The sequence below is a fragment of the Agelaius tricolor genome, unplaced genomic scaffold (assembly GCF_023055355.1).
Source record: "Agelaius tricolor isolate 1412-34295 unplaced genomic scaffold, bAgeTri1.0.p SCAF_15, whole genome shotgun sequence".
NCBI classification, from domain to species: Eukaryota; Metazoa; Chordata; class Aves; order Passeriformes; family Icteridae; genus Agelaius; species Agelaius tricolor.
Genome location: NW_027269275.1, coordinates 14,862,505 through 14,881,544, shown reverse-complemented (window position 1 = coordinate 14,881,544; position 19,040 = coordinate 14,862,505). Strand labels below are relative to the sequence as shown.

The following is a 19,040-nucleotide window of genomic DNA, read 5'->3' as shown; positions in this document are numbered from 1 at the left end:
TCACCCACATGATATTGCCAGCCCTGGTCACATCACCAACCCCAGCTGCATCATTGGCCTTGCAGTTTTTCCCAAAGCTCTGTCTCCCGGAGTGCCTGCAAGCAGCAAGCACCTCACTTTGTGGTTATGGCTGGCTTCACTGTCCGGCTCTGAAGGACAAGGCAGGCTCAGCATATAGAAGCAAAGTGTGTTTATTATTTTGTAAATCTGCTGATTTCGAGTTGGTCTTGCCCAAGGAGCCTAGCTCGCTGCTCTGTAAGCCACACCTACTGTGCTACCCCCATGCTACCTCTGTGACCACCTGGCAAGTCAGAGCCTGCTCTCCTTAAGTGAGTTGCTCTGTCCTAAGTGAGCAGAAGCTACAGCACCACAGGTCCACAGCCTCTAAAGTGCCTAAAAATGGCTTGCTAGCAACAAGGGCTTGTGTGTACACTGGAATTCACAAGTGTGATGTTAATGAGCTGGCAGCATGGTTAATTATCCACCCGCTGGTGGGAAGTGACAAGCCTCTGAAGTAAAATTAATCACCATTCCTGAAAGAAGAACCAATCAGTGTGGAATTGGGTGCCAGCCCATCCACCTGAGCTGTTGGTCTTGCTCACTTTCCTTCCAAACTCAGCTCCAAGTCCTTTGCTCCCCTGCACGGCAGTTTGTGGTGCCGACCATCATGGAGGGAAGCTGGCCCTCCCTCCTTTCAGTTCTTTTTAGGCTCCTTACGCGCCTTGTGTTCATGGAGGATCTTCCCCAACTTCCCAGCCTCTGGGCTGGACCTCGCCTGCCCTGGCTCCCCCTGCTCCTCTTTGCTCCCCAGCAGGATTTCGTTGATGTAACTGAGGGTCAGGTTGCTGAAGATCATGTTGAAGTGGTGGGCACCTCGCAGCTCCTGGACGAACACCTTCTGCTTCTGCTGGTCCCGCCACCGCTTGCACAGCTCCAAGCTGCGTGTGCTGACACTGTCATCCCCGTCACCATAAATTATATCCACGGGGTCCTCATAGGGGAAACGCTCATCATAAATGTAAGTCTCTGCCGTGGGGTAGCCTGTGCCATAGAGGCAGTACGTGTCCACCCCAGGAGGGGGCAAATCCTTCAATAAGTCCTTCATGTCCTCCCACATGTACCAGCCATCCTCCAGGTTGACGTCGGTGAAGAAGCGCCGGTAGTCGCGGTAGGTGTAGTTGTAGGAGGGAGTGGAGATGAAGACGTGGCTCTCGGGCCAGGCCAGGGTGGTGGGGAACATCCAGGGGCTGGTGGTGGTCATGCGCTGCTCCTCACGGAGCTTGATGTTGGACATGAGTGGGATGCCCTGCTCGTCACCTGCGGGACACGCAAGGGCTCGTCACAAATGGCACCACAATGTCCCCACACAGACTTTGGAGCCTTTGGGAGCTGGGCTGGGATCACCGCTCCCCACAGTGACTCACCACTGTCCCCTGGCCTTCTGCAGCTCAGCTCTTCCCCTGCCCATAACCTTACGTCCTCTCCTTACCCCCCTGCCTGCAGATATCAAGAACAGCCTTCCAAACTCTTCTCCCCACATCTCTAGCTGCTCAGAAGGCCTGAGTGGAGACAAACCTGGGTGTGTGATGGCACAGACCAACCCAGCCCTGAACATTCCCTGCAACCCTGGCACCACCACACCTGCAGGGACAGGAGCAAGCAGTAGTAAGAGGCCAATTTGCATGTTTCCTTCAAACCTTGGTATTTTTTGGTGTGTCTGGAGTCCTAAGACCATGAAATGACTGCAGACGACCTTAAAAATATCTCTGGCTCTTGTGGCAACAGAGAAAAATATTAGCAGGTGACTTAAGGGTGATGCAAGGGGCCAGATGTTAAAACCTTCAAGCACATGATTTTTAATCTCATGCAGTTTTGGACTTGTGACTTGGAGATATCCTGGGCTGTCAGCATTAGGCAAGTGATTGTGGCTTTCTGGGCTGCAAAGAGGCTAAACAAGAACAGGGTCCCCCACCTCTTTCACCACTCTGCTCCTTCCCTGCCCACCACCACCCTTCCATTTCTGCAGGAGGGAAGGAAAACAAAGAGGTGGCTGCACACGAGGAGTCACTCACCAGATGCCAGGATACGCAGGGGCTTGACAGAGCCTCCCCAGGGGGCACCCAGGGAAATGAAGCCCCCAATGTACTGGTCCTTCCAGGCTTGTGTCTGCTGCAGCAGGAAGTAGAGGACATGCAGGTTGCCCATGCTGTGTGCGATGAGGAACACAGGTCGCTGGTACTCGTCGTGCATGTCCTCGATCAGCGCCTTCAGGTTCTGGAAGTACTCGGGCTGCTCCTCTGTGGACAAGAGGGGAGCACGATGGCATGAGGGTCATCCTGCTTCCCTCTGAGCATGGGGGGCCTGGCCACAACCCCCAGACTTACGGGGTCCAACCCTCCAGTCGTAGGGGGCTGCCCGAACCGTCTTGTCTCTCACGTAGCCGTTGTTGACCAGGTTCTGCACCATGGTGTGCAGGTAGCCTGTGGGCAGAGGGAACAAGTGGGAATTAGGTCTGTGGTCTTCTCTTGTCAAGCTTTTTCCATTCTGGTCCTGGTCATGGTCAAAATGTTCCCTGGTAAGCCCTGTAGCCCAGTGATTCCAGCCAGATGTAGTGATTCCGTGCATCCCACTGAGTCCTGGGGTCAAGGATGGGGTGCTCCCTGCCAGCACCCAGCTGGAGTGTGTCCCCCAGGCTAATGTCCCTCAGTGCCAGTGCCCTGGGCTCTCTGCAGAACCAGTCCCTGCTGGAGATACAGGGACACCTCCCCATTTGCAGGGAGCACGTGGGATCCCCAGACCCCCTGGTCTCTCCTCCTCTCACCTGCCAGCTTGCTCTGATCCAGGTATTCCACAGAATAGGTCTTGCCAAAGCCAGGAACACGGATGTGCACCCCTGGGGCATTGGACATTTTCCGAGAGGTTCGGTTGTACACCACCCTGTGGGGACAGGACAGGACCGGAGGTGGCAGAAGAGCCATGTCCCCATAGACAACACAGGGCTGGGGTGGAGATCACTGGGTAGGGCTTGGACCTGGCTGTTTCCAAGCCTTGTGTGGATGTGAGGTGCACTGGAGCCCAGCCAGAGTCCCTTCTGCTCTCCTGGCATCCTGGGACAGGAGGCTCTGATGGAACCAGCTGCCACAGCCCCCTGACCCTGCAGCCCCAGGCAGGCTGGCAGCATCTCCAGTGGGTACTCAGGGTGGTCTGGCTGGGCTTGAGCACATGGCAGGGACTTGGGAAAGGGACAGACACTCAGAGCAGCAGCCAGTCACTTGTGTTCCCAAACAATCCCACAGTCCTCCCATTTTTTCCGTGTGTGCCCAATCATGGCCAGGGGGAGGAGAGGGGAGGGAGATCCTTGGTAGGTCATTTCCCCAGGGAGCTCCCATGCTAGAGCTGGATGGTACCTGGTGTTATCGATCCAGCAGTCAACTCCCACTGGCAGGAAGGTGTTGAGGTTGAGCCAGATGGTGAAATAATCCTCTGTTTTACGGTAGCACATCCAGTTCACCACATCTGGCTTGTCCAGCTTTGCTTCCAGCTGGTTCCCAAGACACCCAGGCACTGGAGGCACCACAGAGGGAGAGCAGAGCCAGTTACAAACCCCATCCCACTGACCCTGGGGGCTGCCCTACCTGGTGCTCACCCCACCCCCAGGCAGTGCTCCCCTGGGGTTGCCTGGGGATGGCTGGGCACCTGCTGGAGCAGCATCCCTGGAGAACAACCTGCTCTGCACAGGAGAGAGGGTGCTTGGAGCTGAGATGCTGAGTGAGCATGAAAACAGTGCTAAAGTGCATCCTTGGGAGCCCCTAGAGCTGTGTTTCCATGGGGTGACCCCCAGAGCTGTCACCCTTGGCTCAGAGTCCCCAGCAGCACAAAGCATCCTGCATTGCTCCCCCTCCTCCCTGGAGGGGCTCCCACCTTCCTCTCCTTGCTGCAGCCTGGGGGAAGAAATTCGTGCTGCCCATTCCTAATGCAGTCCTGACACCTTGTCTGGGGGTAGTGGTCAGTTCAGGGGTGCAGAGCTCCCAGGGAGAGTTTCCTGAACTTTAAACTCTCCATACAGGCCGAACAAGGCAGCTCTGAAGGGTCTCAGTGCTGAGTGTAACTGAACTCTGTGGAAATTCAGTGGGAATGGTGTGCAGGAAACACAGCACGGCTTTAAGCAAGTTCGTTTTTGTGCCCTGGCCACCCTCAGTGGAAGGTGACAGTCACCAGGGTGTTTATCTGCCTGTGGGAGTGTCAGTGTGGCTCCCAGCAGGGATGGGACACCCGTCCTGCTGCTGTCCTGAGAGCTGTGCCTGTGCTGGGACCAGACACCATGGAGAGCTTTCCCTGCTGTGTGCAGGAGCCAAGAGCCAGCTCCTGGTGCCAGCACTGACTGTGAGGGTGAGGACAAGAGGTGAATGACTGCAGGGGACAGTGAACCTGGTGGAATGGGAGCACCAGGTGACAAATCCCAAGGCCCCAGCAGGTCCAAGGACTTGCCTGCAATACACGGCTGGGGCTGGTGTGGACCTTCAGTGCCTCGTGCCATGCAAGAGGGGAAGGAGATGTAGCAGTTTCCTTCCTCAACCTGCCTCACAGCTCCTCCATGCCTGGGGCACATCCCCAGGGGTGCAGAGAGGGTCTAATCCTGTCTTCAAAGCACCTGGGTGGGGATCAGACAGGTGTAGGGGAGCCCTGGTAGGGAGTGGGCAGAAGGGATGGTCAGCAAGAGGAGCAGGACCATGAGCTGCTCTGACAGCTCCTGAAGGTGCACAGCCAGGACCCCCCTGCCCCTGGCACACAGCTCTGAGCTCTGCCTCCCCTCCCAGAGGACATTAGGTAATTATTAAGGGAGTTCTGTGAGGGCAGAGGGGTTATCAGTGGTCCCAAGGGCACTGGGGGTTTCTGGGACGCCCGGCCCAGGGGGATGGGTTGGCTGTGGATGCCGAGTGGAACGAGGGGCAGCCAGGTGGCACAAGGGGCATCTGGGCATGGGACACAGCCTGGGGCTGGCACTGGGGACAAAAGGAGATGCTCTGACTGTCACAGGTAATCCTCAAAAGAGGCACCTAGTGACAGTGAGCTGGGTCTTCTGAGCACCCCAGCACATGGAGGCCTGCGCCCCCTGATGCCCCTGGGAAGGGAATTCACAGGGTCAGCCCTTGGCATTGCAGCGGGGAGGGATCTTCTGCTTTTTCTCTTCTCTTTTTTCAAGGGAAACTCATCATGATTCAAGAAAAAGGAGGAAAGTCCCAGCTCTGCTCAGCAGTTTTCATGGCAAAACCTGAGCTCAAGTCCCTGGTGGTGGCAGAGGAAGGCAGAACCATGCAGCACAGAGGCACCAGCTGGTGGTGGCTGCTTCCACCTCCCTGAGATGATGCCCCCACATCTCCTTTAATCTCCCTGTGCCCCTGTTCCTGCTGGCTTGCCCCCAGTCAGAGTTGGCATTGCGTGGGATGTGAGATGGATCCTCTTTGCAGCAGCAGAGGATGACTTTGCCATCTCCAGGGAGTGGGAGCAGACACAGGATGGGGTGGGCTTCAGGAAAGGGAGAGGTGGTGGATCCACCCCCGGCACCAGTGGCAGCCTGTTTGGGAAGTGGCACCAGAGGCTGTGCTGCGGCCCCTGTCCCTCTGCCAGCAGAGTTCCCCAGACACAAACAAGCCCTGAAACACTCTGTGGGCCAGGTGTGAGATATCAGAGACACATTTGCTTTCTGGGGTGCCCGGTCTATCCCCTCAGCTCCAAAAGGCTCCACCTGGGCATGGCCAGCTCGGTGAATGGGAGGGGACAGAGGAGCTGTGTGACACCCTCGCTTGGTGGCTCCAATCCAGACAGGCAAGACCCATCACAGCCCAACCCCACTGAGCCAGCAGTGGCACAGGACCCCAGCCTCACTGTCCGCTTGGGGGGCCGCAGGGCAGCCCGAGGCAGCCCAGAGCCCGCAGGTGCCCGCGCCGGCGCCGCCTTACCGAGTACCACGGGCGGTGTGCTGTTGGTCGGGGGAGCTTCTGGGGTGGTGGTGGGTGGGAAGAGGACATTGAAGAGCCAGAACTGCGCCGTGGGCTGCAGGAGCAGCGAGAGCAGCAGCAGCAGCAGCGCAGCCCCGGCGCCGCCGCTCCCCATGGCCGGGATCCTCCGCACGGCTCCGGGCCAAAGAGCCGTCTATGATCGTAACGCGGGTCCAGCCAAGAGGCACCCGGGCTGCAGGGGAGGGGAGAGCTGCGAGGGGCTGGCCATGAGGAGGAGGAGGGACGGGGAGGGACGAAGGACTGGCCTTCTGGACGAGCCACGGCCTGTCAAAACCAGCCCAGCAGCGCCAGGGGGTTCCTAGGGCTCTGAGAGCCCTGCTCAGCAATGCTGCAGGTTCAGCAGCTTCCCGATGCCTCGGTGTCCCTTGGCCATGTTCTGGGGACGTGGCTGCCACGTTCTTGCCGCTGTGTAATGCCCCAGGGCTGCCCAGGGCTGCTCACTCCCTGACCCTCTGCACTCCTCCTGCCCTGCCAGGGGATGCTGGTGCTGCCAGCGTGGCGGCCCCAGGTATCTGGGAGAAGATGGAGGGGTTGGGATGGGAAAAGACAAATCTGGGCAGCTCCTTGTGCCACATGGCAGTGCCACGTTCCCCAGGGCCATCCTGGGCACGGCCCCTGGCCTGTATCCACTGGAAGGCTCCCTCTATGACAGTCCCAGCTGGGGGAAGCCCCTGCAGCTTCAGCCTGCACTGGGTACCTTAAAGTTCATCTCATTTCAAACCCCTGCCATGGGCAGGGACACCTTGCACTAGACCAGGATGCTCCAAGTCCCATCCAACGTGGCCTTGAACACCTCAAGGAATGGGGCAAGATCATATTCTCCTGCTGAGAGGAAGATGTCTTCTTCCTCCCGGGAAGTGTGAGGTGGGACAGGGGCGCTGATGGGCACTGCTGGGTGGGACGGCAGACAGGGTGGGCTCCCCGTGGGGCAGAGGGTCCCCTCCTGAAGGATGGGGAGGAAGGGCAGTAGAATATGTGTGGTGGCAGCTGTAGGTGCCCGCAGGGGCTCTGTGTCTCGGTGACCCAAGGGCGCAGCCCCCCCCGTCCCTTGTGCTTGAAGGCGGCTCCTGCGGAAGCGCGGCCGGGACTGGGGTTGGAGCCGAGGCTGCTGCAGCCAGAGCAGAGCAGAGGCCGGAGCCCTGCTCGGCCCCGGCCAGCGCTGGTGCTCGTGGCCGCGGCGGGGCCGTCCTGGCTCCCTCCGGGAGCGGCGGAGGCCGCAGAGCCGCTGCCGCAGCATCCGCTCGTGTCGTGCTGCGCATCCCTGCGGCAGCGGCGCCTTCGCAGGGCGCGTCCTGTGCCTGCTGAGCGCCAGGGAGATGGCCAGAAGCCGGGCGTTCATCGGGCCTGCGCTGGCAGCCTGGTTGGGGCGGCGTGGGAGTGGGGAATACCAGAGTGGGTGCCCAGGTTGTCCCTGCAATGCTGGGGAAAGTGGGGTCCTGCCCCACCTGCCACAGACCACGCGGAAACCCAAATGTGAGCCTGGATAGCTCAGTTGGGAGAGCATCAGACTTTTAATCTGAGGGTCCAGGGTTCAAGCCCCTGTTCAGGCGGTGGCTTTATCCTTTAGGAGCCCTGGGGCAGGAGCGGCGCCACCTCCTGCCAGGAGCGGACGGTCCCGTCCCGCCCGGGGCAACTGATGCAGGGGAGAAGTTGGGAATTGTGGTTTCCTCATCCTCCCTTCCTTTAGTGAAGGGTGCTCGGGTACCCCAAGTGACTTCAGGCAGAGTTGTTAAAGGTTCCTGCTGGCAACTGTTTTTTTCTGCGTGACAACCTCCGTGAAGATACTGAAGGGACTGGAGCATCTCTCCTGGGAGGGCAGCCAGGCTGTGTTCAGTGGTGCTCAGTGCCAGAGGCCATGGGCACACACTGGAACACAGGAGGCTCCAGCTGAACCCTGAAAGGGTCAGGAGAACCTTTTCACTGCAGGGTGATAAGTGGAGGTTTCCAGCAGAGCCCTGCATCACTTTAAGGGAATGCTGCTCATGTGAGAGCAGAGGCTGCAGTGACCTGTGGGGCCACCACACTGCCTCAGCCAGGACCTGAACTGCCCTATAGGTGTGGGGACACTTCAGGATATTTTTGCAAAATAGAAATTATTTTAACAGAATATCAAACAATTTTGGATGAAAAATATCCCCTGTCCTATGTAAAATTTTTTTTATGTTTTTCAGCCTGAACATACATCAGTTGTTCAAGCACAGTAAATTATTTTTTCAGGTAAGTTTAAAATAAAGAGGAATGAGAAGTTATGTATTTCCTTGTGTTTCTGCTGCTCGGTTGGGTAAAAGTGGGGCAGGCACTGCTGCTGCTAATGGGCAGCTTCTCCAGATGTTTGCCTTCTCTTCCTCCTGTTTTATCTTTAGAACAGAAAAAATGCTTTTTGAGCTTTCCCTAAGTAAAGAAATATGTGTTTTCAGTAAATGAATGTTGGAGGAGTATGAAGTTGTGCAAGTAAGTGCCCTATAAACTGTAAATCCTAAAAGTAAATGTGCAATGATTTTTTTTCCATTTCTTGCTCTGGATAAGATACAGAAGAAAATAAATCTATTTTGTGCTAGAAAAAAAATCCACCCTCCCCTTTTCCCAAGCACCAGCCCTGCAGACTCCTGAGCCCCTCTGCCTGAGTGCTGCAGCCTCCGGCTGCTCTCAGATGCCCCCAGAGTGAGCTCAGTCCCACTGCTGGGGTGGTGCCTTCCCCGCCACCAGCCTGGCCACACCTCGTGTCGCTCCTCCTCCGAAAGCTGCCGACCAGAGCGAGTTCTGCGCGGCTGTCAGGAGAGGGCACCAAGTCCAAGCAAACGGGGTGACTCCATCAAGGCTCCAAGGGGTAAAGGCAACAGTTGGAGAGGCTTCCCCAGGCTGAGGCATCTCCTGGTGCGCCCAGAGATCTCCATCTGCTTCTTGGTGCCCGTGAGACCTCGAGTTCCCAAACCCTCACAGGGTCACTCCTCAGCTCTGGGTGGGTTTTGCCTCTGCTGTGAAAGCATCCCTGGAGATCCTTCAACCACAATCCTGCTCCCCTGGCGCGGGGAGTGCCAGCAGCAGGACTTGAATCTGGTTATCTGCCTTCTGCCGTGGCAGGTCCTTCATGCCCAGGGGGCCAGGAGCTGAGCAAGCCGCTGCCTCCCACCTCCTCACTCTGCAGGGCCCCCACAGCATCTTCTGGTCCTCTTTCTGCAAAACTCTGAGGAAGTGGAACGTTGGGCATATTCCCCTAAATTCTCAAGTTTGCCTGGAAAACGGAGAAGCTGGAATGCTTTCCCAGAAGTTCCACTGCAGCCTCACTGGAGGGACCCTGCACAGCGACTGGAGGTGGGAAAATCATTGTCGGTGTCAATCTGGTCACTCTCGGACCACCCAAACTTGTGGTCCCCTCCGGGGCTCGACATCTTTTCAAACCCCTCAGAGCTGCCTCCCTCCCGGCTGGGGACAAAAGTTGCTGTGACTCGGATTCGAACCGAGGTTGCTGCGGCCACAACGCAGAGTACTGACCACTATACGATCACAGCACAGGGGCCCCTGCCACCCGCCGGGTGTGCCGCACATCAGCAGCACGGCAGGGACTGTCCCTGCACTGTCCCCTCCCCTGGCACCGACACCCAGCACCGCCTGGCCAGCAAATCCTGTTTAATTGAAGAGGGTGCGGGTGGATTTGGAGGCTGCTGCTCAGAGCCTTGGCAGTGTGGAACGGGGCCCTGAGCTGTGCAGAACGCGAGCAGAGCTGGGGTGGCACCCAGGACATGAGACTGCTGCAAGAGGCCTCAGGCAGTGGGGTCATCATCCTATAATACAGCCAAATTCAGGGTTATAATAATTTCAGCTAATGTAAGTGGTACAAGAGGTGAGGAATTAATGAATTAATTTTAGCATCCTGTGCGATACGACAAATTTGAGGGGACTCAGTTAAAAATTCAACAAATGGCACAATGATCTCCATGGGGAGCTGAGTGGTGCTGTGGGAAGGATACAGTCAGGGAGGTCTGGGTAACCCAGAGTGTCCCTGATCCCCATCATCCATCATCCCCAGGGTCCCACTGCCACCTCCTGCCTGATCATGATCCTTCTCCGTGTTTGCCCCCCAATTTCATGCCTTCAGAATTGTACTTTGGTCACTCCAGAGCTGCATTTCCTGTTCCTGGCCCTGGTGCAGCTTGGGCTCAGTGCTGGTGGTGAAGAAAGGATTCTGTGGGGGTGAGAGCTCCCTGCTCCACACCCAAGGCAGCCCACAGCCTGTGGGAACCATGCCCCTGCTCCTCCCCACCCCTCCATGCACCACAGGACACACAGTGGGGGATCCCCGGAGTCCCCATGGACCCCAAGGCCCCACGTGCCCATCTGGTCCCATACCCCGCTCTATCAGCCCCGTGGTGAGCCCCAGAGAACCTGTGGGCACCTCTGCTCATCACTGGAGCCTCCAGTGCCACGTGTGCCCCATGGAAATGTACACAACACCAGGAGCCTATCCTGCCTCCACACACCAGCTCGCAGCAGGGAGCAGACCTGCCAGGAAGAGAGGTACAGACAGGATTTAACAGGAACACAGAATAGGTTTCCATCCCTGAGAGGGCTCAAGACTGCACTTGAGATTTCCCATTTGAGGCCCTGGTCTTCATGAGTGTTTTTAAGTACCTTGATCCCTGCTGGAGGAACACAGCAGGGCATAAGCAAGGCAAGGAAGATCACATCAGGTTTTGTCTTCCTGACCTATGTGGTAGAGGAGCTGATAATGAGCAGTGCTCTTCTTGGACTTTGAACAGGAAAATGAGAAATGAATCACTGGGAGGAGTGCCTGAGTCATTGTAAGGTGGTGCTGCCACTCTGAGGGAGACCTCTGGGACAAGCCCAGGGACAAATTCCTATCAGGATGGTGTCCAGGTGCCCAGTTAGACAAGAACAAATGCTCAGACCAACCCAACTCAGTGATATGCGGAAATAACTGAGAGGAACTCTCAAAGCACCAGTGAGGATTCTCAGTGATGGTTAATAGAAGATCAAGGGAAGGAGACTCACACACAGTGCTAATTGTTTGTGGAAACTCATTTACTAAGGGACAGGTACAACATGGTGCAGGCAGCAAATGTCCTCACAGTTGGAACCCTGAATCAGCATCTCACCAGGGCACGACCTTCCCTTCCCAGTCCAGGAAGGCCCCAGTCTCCTTCTCAGAGATGGAGGACAGCACCTTCAGCATCCCTTGCACGCTGTCATCCACTGTCAGGGGAGGCTGTGGGGCAGAGAGAAACAGCTCTGTGCTCAGGGGTCTGCCCTGACACACATCATTGCTCTGGGCAAGAAGCATTCCCAGTCCTCACCTCCCTCCCTCCTGTGGCTCCAGGGTACCTGCCCAGGAGCTCTCACACAGCCCAGCATGAGACCCCAGCAAATTCTGCATTCCTAAATGATGAGGCTCTCCCAGACCATGGACAGGAGATCTCTTACCTTGTATGATCCTCCTCCACCCCCCATGTCGGTCTGCACCCAGCCGGGGTGGAGAGCGACGCAGAGGATGCCGTGCTCCTTGTACGCCAGGGACTGGCACTTGCTCAGCATGTTCAGAGCAGCCTGAGGGCAGACAATGCAGGGACGGTGCTGGGAGGGGAAGGGGGGCTGCAAAGGGGACATGTGCAGACCCCACAGCTGGGGCAGGGATTGGGCAGAGGGGGCCACTTCCTGGGATACAAGATGCTCCCTCACTATCCCTGTGTGGATGCCCAGCCCAGATGAAGCCCCACTGTATCATGTCTCTCAGAGGTAGGACCTAGGGCCAGGCACATAACTGAGCTGTGATGGGCACCCAGGGACTGGCAGCACCTCAGTCATAGCATAGAGAGGGGCACAGACTGAGGGGCAGGTTGCAAGGCAGTGTGATAATTCGGAGGGGAAAATGTCTGAGCCCACCCCCAGCAAAATCTGGCAGTACCTTGCTGCAGCGGTACGAGACAACTTGTCCAAACTCCCACACAAACATCTCCTCAATGGAGCCGGCAATGCTGGATATGTTGATGATGGCAGCCTTGCTGCAGCTCAGCCCTGAGCCTGGGTTCCCCTGGGCAGCCTTCTTCAGCAAGGGCAGAAACGCCTGTGAGGAGACAGAGGGGACAGGAGCACACATGGACAGGCAGGGGAGAAGCTCCTTCCACAGTGGGCAACATTGACACCAGCACTGGGGCGGCATCCTCCCTCCTCTTCCCTGCTAGGCTCCAGCTCCTGAGCTCCAGCCCATGGCTCCATGAGCTTCTCATTAACTGAGAGCCCATCAGGGCACCAGAGCACTGACAGGAGCCCCTCCCACTGGCCCTTCACTCCCTCTGTCATGTTCAGTTTGAGCACAGGGGAAGGGATCCTTCTGGAGCTGTGCTGTAGTGCTGGGGACTCACCTGGCCCATCAGCAGGGGTCCAACCGTGTTGGTGGTGTAAACCTGCATCATATTCTCCGGTGTCTCATTATCAAGGGAGCATGGCTTTGCAATTCCAGCATTGTTGATGAGGAGGTTCAGCCCAGAGCCCCCCAGGTGCTCCCCAACCTTGGCTGCAGCTGCCTTGATGCTGGGAGGGTCAGAGACTTCTGCAGAGCAAACACAGGGGAGGTCAGAGCCTGTGTCCCCATGCTGGAGTCCCCTCTGTTCCCCCAGAGGTGGCAGTGCCCGATGGCCCTGCAGGCACCAGCCCATGGCACAGCTCCCTCCCAGCACGGGGCTCCCAGGGCGTGCCCAGCCTGGGCACTCGCCAGAGGAACTGGGGCAAAGGATCCGCACCTCGGGGCACCTACCGAGCGGGATGATGATGATGTTGGGGTGCTTGGAGGCCAAATTCTGTAACTCCTGAAAGAGAGGGCACTGTGTAGGCATGGAGAGGCTGGAGGGGCTGTGCAGAGGCTCAGCCTTTCCCAGCTAAAGCCCACATTGCTCTGGCTCCATCCCTGCACTACCGTGGATCCACACTATGCTCCAGCTGCCCTGAACCCAATGGATGGGGAGGATTCCATGACCAAGCAGCACTGTTCCTTCCATGCATCCCATGCACAGCTGCTCCCATGTTGTCTCAGCCCAGCTGCCCTGTGCCACAGGTACCCAGCTGAAGCTCCAGCCCCTTGCAAGCACCAGCCCTGTTCCAGTCTCCCCCTGGCACTGAGTGCTCCCATCCCCCAGCACAGCCTCTGCCTCCCGCCCAGCCTCACCTGTGCTCTCTGTCCCTTGGGGTCCCGACAGGTTGCAAAGATCCACTGAGGTGGGTTTGGCATCCTCAGGAAATGCTGGACAAACCCCAGGCCGATGCCTCGGTTGGCCCCAGTCACCAGAACGGAGCGGACGTGGAGCCCTGCCATGCTGCTTGTCCTCCTCTGCTCCAGCTCTCACTGTTTGCTCTACTCTCTAATAGTTCCTTTAACATTTTCTACAGACACTCCACCCACTCAGGATTTACACCAACCCTTGGATCCAGGAGAAGCAACCTCACCTGCCCTTCAAACTCCAGGCCATTGATCCCGGCTGGGAGCCAGTCCTTGTTTCTAAAGGGCAAAAACCCTTGGCGGTTTCAGGCAAAATTCTGCTGTTCTCGGGAAATCTAGTGCCACAAGCCAGGAGAGGATGTTGTGGTTGAGGAGGGAAGGAGCAGCATGTGGAAGGGATGTGGAAAGCTCCAGGGCTCACATGGGCTTGAGACCTTCACAAGAAGGGCTTTCTGCATCAGACCCACACAGCACTGGGAACAGGCTGATCTCATCCCCCTGCTCTGAACCCCTGGGCCAGGACATTCCTCACTCGGCCACAAGCAGACACTCTCTGCCTTGAGCTGGCCTCCTCCAAGCCAATGCCCATTCCCTGATTGTCAAGTGAAACAAGGCTCCCATGCAGGGAAGCACACCCAGAGGATCCAGTCTCCTGGCAGAAGGATGGGTACCTGCATGGCCAGCACATCACCAGCTGCTGGCCCAGCCACCCACCCCCTGCCTGGTTCTCCCAGGTGGAAGCAGAGACTGGGACAGCAGCAGTCAGGACTGAACCTTCCAGGAGGGTTGTTCAGATGCTTTGTCCCAGGACTGAGTCTCATTTCTCATCTTCACAGGCATTTTCTGCCTAGGAAGTGTCTCCTCTCCTGCCTGGGAAATGTCTCCTCTCCTGCCCACCCACTCCCTGGCTTATGCTAGCAGGGCTGTGCCTCTTCCAGGCGGCCCAGGACATGGGGATGTGGTGCTTGGCTGTGGAGCTTCAAGAAGAAAAAGGCTTGGGAAGCAACTTCTCTCTCCTTTCCCAATCCCCCTGTGGTCCCCTTGCATCCTCCACGTCTGTAAACTCTGGCAGCTGATGCCTCTATGCTCTGTCTCCAGAGCCAGTCTTCCCTCCAGTGCCTCCTGGAGGGGAGGTCTCCAGAGGGCAGTCACGGTGCCATGGCACCTGCTGGCTGGAACTCATGGGGATGGCAGTGACAGCCGTGGGTTGGGGCAGCTGCGGGCACCACCAATCCCCAGTGCAGGAGCGGGATATCTGGAAAGGGTCACCCCATGAGCTGGCACTGCACAACAGAGCTGGAGGTCTCAGCAGGAGTTTATTGAGGATGTGGGGGAGGTGGGAGCAGTGCCAAAGGGACCTCTTGGCTGCCAGGATCCTGCAGTGGTGCCTCACCAGGGGACGACGTTGCCTTCCCAGTCCAGGAAGGTGCCGGTGTCCTTCTCAGAGAGGGAGGAGAGGACCTTCAGCATCCCTTGCACGCTGTCATCCACTGTCACTGGGGGCTGTGGGGCACAGGGGGAGATGCAGCCCATGCCCAAGGCCTGGCTGAAGGCCCTGGAGCAGCTGGAGCCAGGGGAAAGAGCTGCTCCAGGGCAAAGGGAAAGCTGAAAACCCCAGGGGGAGGGACTGAGACAAGAACTGAGGGCACGGGGACACCCAGCACCCAGCACCCAGGACCAGGACAGCGGGAGCTGCCCCAGCAGGGATTGGGCAGGCAGGGAAGCCATGGACAGGGGCTCAGGATAGCAACTCCCACGGATGCAAAACCAGCACAGAAGCTCTGATGGACCCGCCCCGGGGGAATTCCTACCACGCCTCCGGCAGAGCTGCCCAAGTCAGTTTGCACCCAGCCGGGGTGGAGAGCGACGCAGAGGATGCCGTGCTCCTTGTACGCCAGGGACTGGCACTTGCTCAGCATGTTCAGAGCAGCCTGAGGGCAGACAATGCAGGGACCGTGGTGAGAGGGGAAGGGGGGCTGCAAGGGAACCCACAGCTGGGCAGGGAAAGCAAAGGTGTGACAGCACCTTGCTGCAGCGGTATGAGGTGACTTGCATCAACTCCCAGCCAAAGGCAGAAGCGATGGAGCCGCCAATGCTGGATATGTTGACGATGGCAGCCTTGCTGCAGCTCAGCCCTGAGCCTGGGCTTGCCTGGGCAGCCTTCTTCAGCAAGGGCAGAAAGGCCTGCGAGGAGACAGAGGGGACAGGAGCACACATGGGCAGGCAGGGGAGAAGCTCCTTCCACAGTGGGCAACATTGGCACCAGCACTGAGGGAGCATCCTCCCTCCTCTTCCCTGCTAGGCTCCAGCTCCTGAGCTCCAGCCCATGGCTCCATGAGCTTCTCATTAACTGAGAGCCCATCAGGGCACCAGAGCACTGACAGGAGCCCCTCCACTGGCCCTTCACTCCCTCTGTCATGTTCAGTTTGAGCACAGGGGAAGGGATCCTTCTGGAGCTGTGCTGTAGTGCTGGGGACTCACCTGGCCCATCAGCAGGGGTCCAACTGTGTTGGTGGTGTAAGTCTCAGTCATGTCCTCCAATGTTTCAGCCTCAAGCATCTTAGGCTTGACCATTCCAGCATTGTTGATGAGGAGGTTCAGCCCAGAGCTCCCCAGGCGCTCCTCAACCTTGGCTGCAGCCGCCTTGATGCTGGCAGGATCGGCAATTTCTGCAGAGCCAGTACACTGGAGCTCAGTGACCCTATGGTGGTTTGGGGTCCCCTGTATCCCCCAAAGGAAGTGCCCCCCCAAGGCTGCCTCCTGTGTGAAGCTCCCAGGGCTGTGATGAGTGCCCAAGCATTCACCAGAGGAACTGGGCCAAGAGAGAACCTACCAAGAGCGATGATGACCAGGTTGGGATGTTCGGAGGCCAAATTCTGTAGGTCCTGCAAGAGGGGTGACGACTTTGGTACCAACAGGCTGGAACAGCATTACCAAGGCTCACCCTGCTAAGCCAGCCAAAGCCTGTGTCCCTCCAGCTCCATCCCTGCACCACCAAGTGCCCAGCACCCTCCTCCAGCTGCCCTGATCCTGATACAGGGGGAACACTCCACAGCTCCTGAACACACCATGTATCCCCTCCATGCACAGCTGCTCCCATGTTGTCTCAGCCCAGCTGCCCTGTGCCACAGGTACCCAGCTGAAGCTCCAGCCCCTTGCAAGCACCAGCCCTGTTCCAATCTCCCCCTGGCACCGAGTGCTCCCATCCCCCAGCACAGGCCCTGCCTCCCGCCCAGCCTCACCTGTGCTCTCTGTCCCTTGGGGTCCCGACAGGTTGCAAAGATCCACTGAGGTGGGTTTGGCATCCTCAGGAAATGCTGGACAAACCCCAGGCCGAGTCCCCGGTTGGCCCCAGTCACCAGAACGGAGTGGACATGGAGCCCTGCCATGCTGCTTCTCTCTTCACTCCAGCTTGCACTGTTTACACAGCTCTCTAATATTTCCTTTTAGCATGCCCCACCCCACCCACTCACAGCTTGCTCTAATAGTGGCTTCTCTCTGGGAGGAGTAACTGCTCCAGCTCTTTGAGCTCCAGGACATATGTCCTGGCTGGGGACCAATCCTTGTTACCTATCAGCAAAATCACTTGGTTTTTCCAGGAAAATTATGCATTCCTTTCAGGGTAACCTGATACCATAAGCCAGGTGGGGCTGTTGTGGGTGAAGAGGGAGGCAGCAACATGTGGGTTGATGTGGGAAGCTCCATGGCTCAGGTGGGCTTGACATGTTCACAAGCATCCTGTGGGCTTGATGGTCTTTGCACATTGTACCAAGCTGTGCCTCAGGTGACCCTGAGCAAATGTTCTCTGCCTTGTTCCTGCTTTTTCCAAGACAATCACCTCTCCCTCATTGTGGAGCCAAAGACCTGTGGAGTGGGAGAGCAAACCCAGCGTGGTGTCCTGGCAGGAGGGTGGGGACCTGCATGGCTGGCTCAGCACCATGCTGCAGGTCATGTGCCCCATCCCCTGGGGTGCTGTCCTAAGCTGAACTGTCCCTTTGATCAGAGCCACAGAGGACTCAGGCACCTGGGACATTTACCTGCAAAGGAAATGCCCTGCTCAAAGCCTATTCTCCACCTCAACTACTGCCATGAGGCACTGACTGTTCTGTGCTACCACCAGTGGAGCCCAGTGCTGGTCAGTACCGCAAGTGATGCATTACAAGACGGCAAGGCTGGATCAGGTGTGTGTGTGTACACCATGTGTTCCTGCCCCACTGTAAATGAAGACCCACTCCCAGAAACCTCTTGCCAACCCCTTGTCCTCCTGCATTGAGTCCCAGAGCCATTGCACAGGCTGCTCACATGTCATCTTGTGCCCCAGAATATCTTGGCAGCAGGTTTAACCAGAACAGCTTCCCCCAGTGGCAATGCCAAGAGTGTCTCCATGCTCTGGCAGCAGCTGATTTCCTCCTGCCCACTCCAGCCTGTTTGCTGGGGCTCAGCTGGCAGACACTGTGAGATAATCAGACCTGGGAGCACCTGCACAGGGTACCGTCCCCAAACCCATTTGGGAAGGTGCATACTGGCATCTTCCATAGTGAGCTGATCCCATATCTTCTCTCTGCCAAGTCTGAGCCTCTCCTTAAGTTCCATGCAATTAATTTTTTTTCCCACTTTGTTTCCTTGGTCAATTGGATCTGTCTACTTTTTGAATTTTCCATATTGGATTGAGACACTTCTTTTCCCTTGTGCATTCCTACCACTTACCAGCAGTGCAAAGCTTTGGGCCTTTCAGTATCTCAGACTGATCTCTCACTGAGGATCTCCCAGATGGCTGGACTGGCATTCAGGCTCCATAGATCATTTCAGTATTTCCTTTTCAATGATTACAGACCTCAACTATACTTGCCAACAGATGCACCAGAGCTCAAATCCGCCAAACAGACTTCCATGGTTTTCTTCCTCTACATGGAGGACAAGGCCATCACCCACAGCCTGTTTGAAACCTCCACAGTGACTCAGAAGCAGGTAGCATCAGAAAGCAAACAATTAACATTTTAAGTCTCCTATTTTTGCTGTGTCACCTCATTTGAGTAGCCTTCCACTGTTTTGGAGCTGTAACTTTGTCATGTTGACTTTGCTGTGGGGCCATAGGCTGCATTATTGATTATTAGAGTTTAAACAAGCACTGCTTCACCAGGAGTCTAAGTCCAGCCTGGCACGAAGAGGCAGAGGGGAAAGAAACCAGTTTCACTGCCTTGCAGCCCAGTCTCATCACAAGGGCTGCTGCTGTCCCCAAGCCTCTGAAGGAGGATCTTGGTCCAGCTCCTAAGAGGGGATTCAGGTGCTTCCTTTGCTCTGAAATGTTCTTGCACGGTCTAAATCTTAAGCTGAGCATTTAAGTTCTCAGAATTATGGAATCATTTAGGTTGGAAAAGGCCTCTAAGATCACTGATTTCAACAATTAGACTAACAATGCCAATTCCACCACTAAACCACGTCCCCAAGTGCCACAACCATGCATTTTTTAAACACTTCTGGGATGGTGACACCACCACTTTCATGGGCAGCCTGTGTACCAGTGCTTGAAAGTCCTTTCTGTGAAGAATTTTTCCTAGTATCCCATTGAAACGCCCCTTGGCACAACTTGAGGCTGTTTCCTCTCATCCTGTAACTTGTTACTTGGGAGCAGAGCCTGACCTCACCTGGCTCCACCCTCCTTGTCAGGGAGTTGTAGAGAGTGATAACGGTCCTGGTCCCAAGTCTCCTTTTCTCCAGGTTGAGCCCTCCCAGCTCCCCATCAGCTCCTCATCACACTTGTGCTTCAGACCTTCCCCAGCTCCATTGCTCTT

The 19,040-nt window shown here is 56.8% G+C and overlaps 3 protein-coding genes and 2 non-coding genes across 5 annotated transcripts; 1 reads left to right on the top strand and 4 right to left on the bottom strand.

The window, feature by feature from the left end:
- Window positions 1–175: 175 nt before the first annotated feature.
- On the bottom strand, window positions 176–6,206 carry LCAT (lecithin-cholesterol acyltransferase). Its single transcript, XM_071440628.1, has 6 exons — window positions 5,961–6,206; window positions 3,408–3,564; window positions 2,822–2,937; window positions 2,385–2,480; window positions 2,073–2,297; window positions 176–1,317 (listed from the first exon to the last, which is right to left on the bottom strand). Exons 1-6 carry the CDS (start codon window positions 6,112–6,114, stop codon window positions 695–697), a joined length of 1,371 nt encoding a protein of 456 aa, XP_071296729.1. The 5' UTR covers window positions 6,115–6,206; the 3' UTR covers window positions 176–694.
- A 1,291-nt stretch (window positions 6,207–7,497) lies between these two features.
- TRNAK-UUU (transfer RNA lysine (anticodon UUU)) lies at window positions 7,498–7,570 on the top strand. Its single transcript has one exon. It is a non-coding gene; the product is annotated as a tRNA-Lys (tRNA).
- Window positions 7,571–9,457: 1,887 nt separating this feature from the next.
- On the bottom strand, window positions 9,458–9,529 carry TRNAH-GUG (transfer RNA histidin (anticodon GUG)). The gene has a single exon. It is a non-coding gene; the product is annotated as a tRNA-His (tRNA).
- Window positions 9,530–11,130: 1,601 nt separating this feature from the next.
- Window positions 11,131–13,344, bottom strand: LOC139596143 (C-signal-like). The gene is made up of 6 exons (XM_071440172.1): window positions 13,198–13,344; window positions 12,790–12,841; window positions 12,398–12,585; window positions 11,941–12,099; window positions 11,460–11,582; window positions 11,131–11,244 (listed from the first exon to the last, which is right to left on the bottom strand). Exons 1-6 carry the CDS (start codon window positions 13,342–13,344, stop codon window positions 11,131–11,133), a joined length of 783 nt encoding a protein of 260 aa, XP_071296273.1.
- Window positions 13,345–14,566: 1,222 nt separating this feature from the next.
- On the bottom strand, window positions 14,567–16,652 carry LOC139596142 (C-signal-like). Its single transcript, XM_071440171.1, has 6 exons — window positions 16,491–16,652; window positions 16,082–16,133; window positions 15,730–15,917; window positions 15,274–15,432; window positions 15,060–15,179; window positions 14,567–14,751 (listed from the first exon to the last, which is right to left on the bottom strand). The coding sequence occupies exons 1-6, from the start codon at window positions 16,635–16,637 to the stop codon at window positions 14,638–14,640; spliced, it is 780 nt and encodes a 259-aa protein (XP_071296272.1). The 5' UTR covers window positions 16,638–16,652; the 3' UTR covers window positions 14,567–14,637.
- Window positions 16,653–19,040: the final 2,388 nt, after the last annotated feature.

What these genes read in the sequence shown, in the direction of transcription:
- LOC139596143 (XM_071440172.1), bottom strand. Translation starts at nt 13,344, where the DNA reads ATGGCAGGGCTCCACGTCCGCTCCGTTCTGGTGACTGGGGCCAACCGA. An exon ending in CCAAGGGACAGAGAGCACAG is followed by an intron (nt 12,842 to 13,197) that starts GTGAGGCTGGGC and finishes CCTCTCTTTCAG; the next exon opens with GAGTTACAGAATTTGGCCTC. An exon ending in GTGGAGGAGGATCATACAAG is followed by an intron (nt 11,245 to 11,459) that starts GTAAGAGATCTC and finishes TCTGCCCCACAG; the next exon opens with CCTCCCCTGACAGTGGATGA.
- LCAT (XM_071440628.1), bottom strand. Translation starts at nt 6,114, where the DNA reads ATGGGGAGCGGCGGCGCCGGGGCTGCGCTGCTGCTGCTGCTGCTCTCG. An exon ending in CGACTGGAGGGTTGGACCCC is followed by an intron (nt 2,298 to 2,384) that starts GTAAGTCTGGGG and finishes TCTTGTCCACAG; the next exon opens with AGGAGCAGCCCGAGTACTTC. An exon ending in CCTGCGTATCCTGGCATCTG is followed by an intron (nt 1,318 to 2,072) that starts GTGAGTGACTCC and finishes CGTGTCCCGCAG; the next exon opens with GTGACGAGCAGGGCATCCCA.
- LOC139596142 (XM_071440171.1), bottom strand. Translation starts at nt 16,637, where the DNA reads ATGGCAGGGCTCCATGTCCACTCCGTTCTGGTGACTGGGGCCAACCGG. An exon ending in CCAAGGGACAGAGAGCACAG is followed by an intron (nt 16,134 to 16,490) that starts GTGAGGCTGGGC and finishes CCCCTCTTGCAG; the next exon opens with GACCTACAGAATTTGGCCTC. An exon ending in CCTGGTCATCATCGCTCTTG is followed by an intron (nt 15,918 to 16,081) that starts GTAGGTTCTCTC and finishes CTGGCTCTGCAG; the next exon opens with AAATTGCCGATCCTGCCAGC.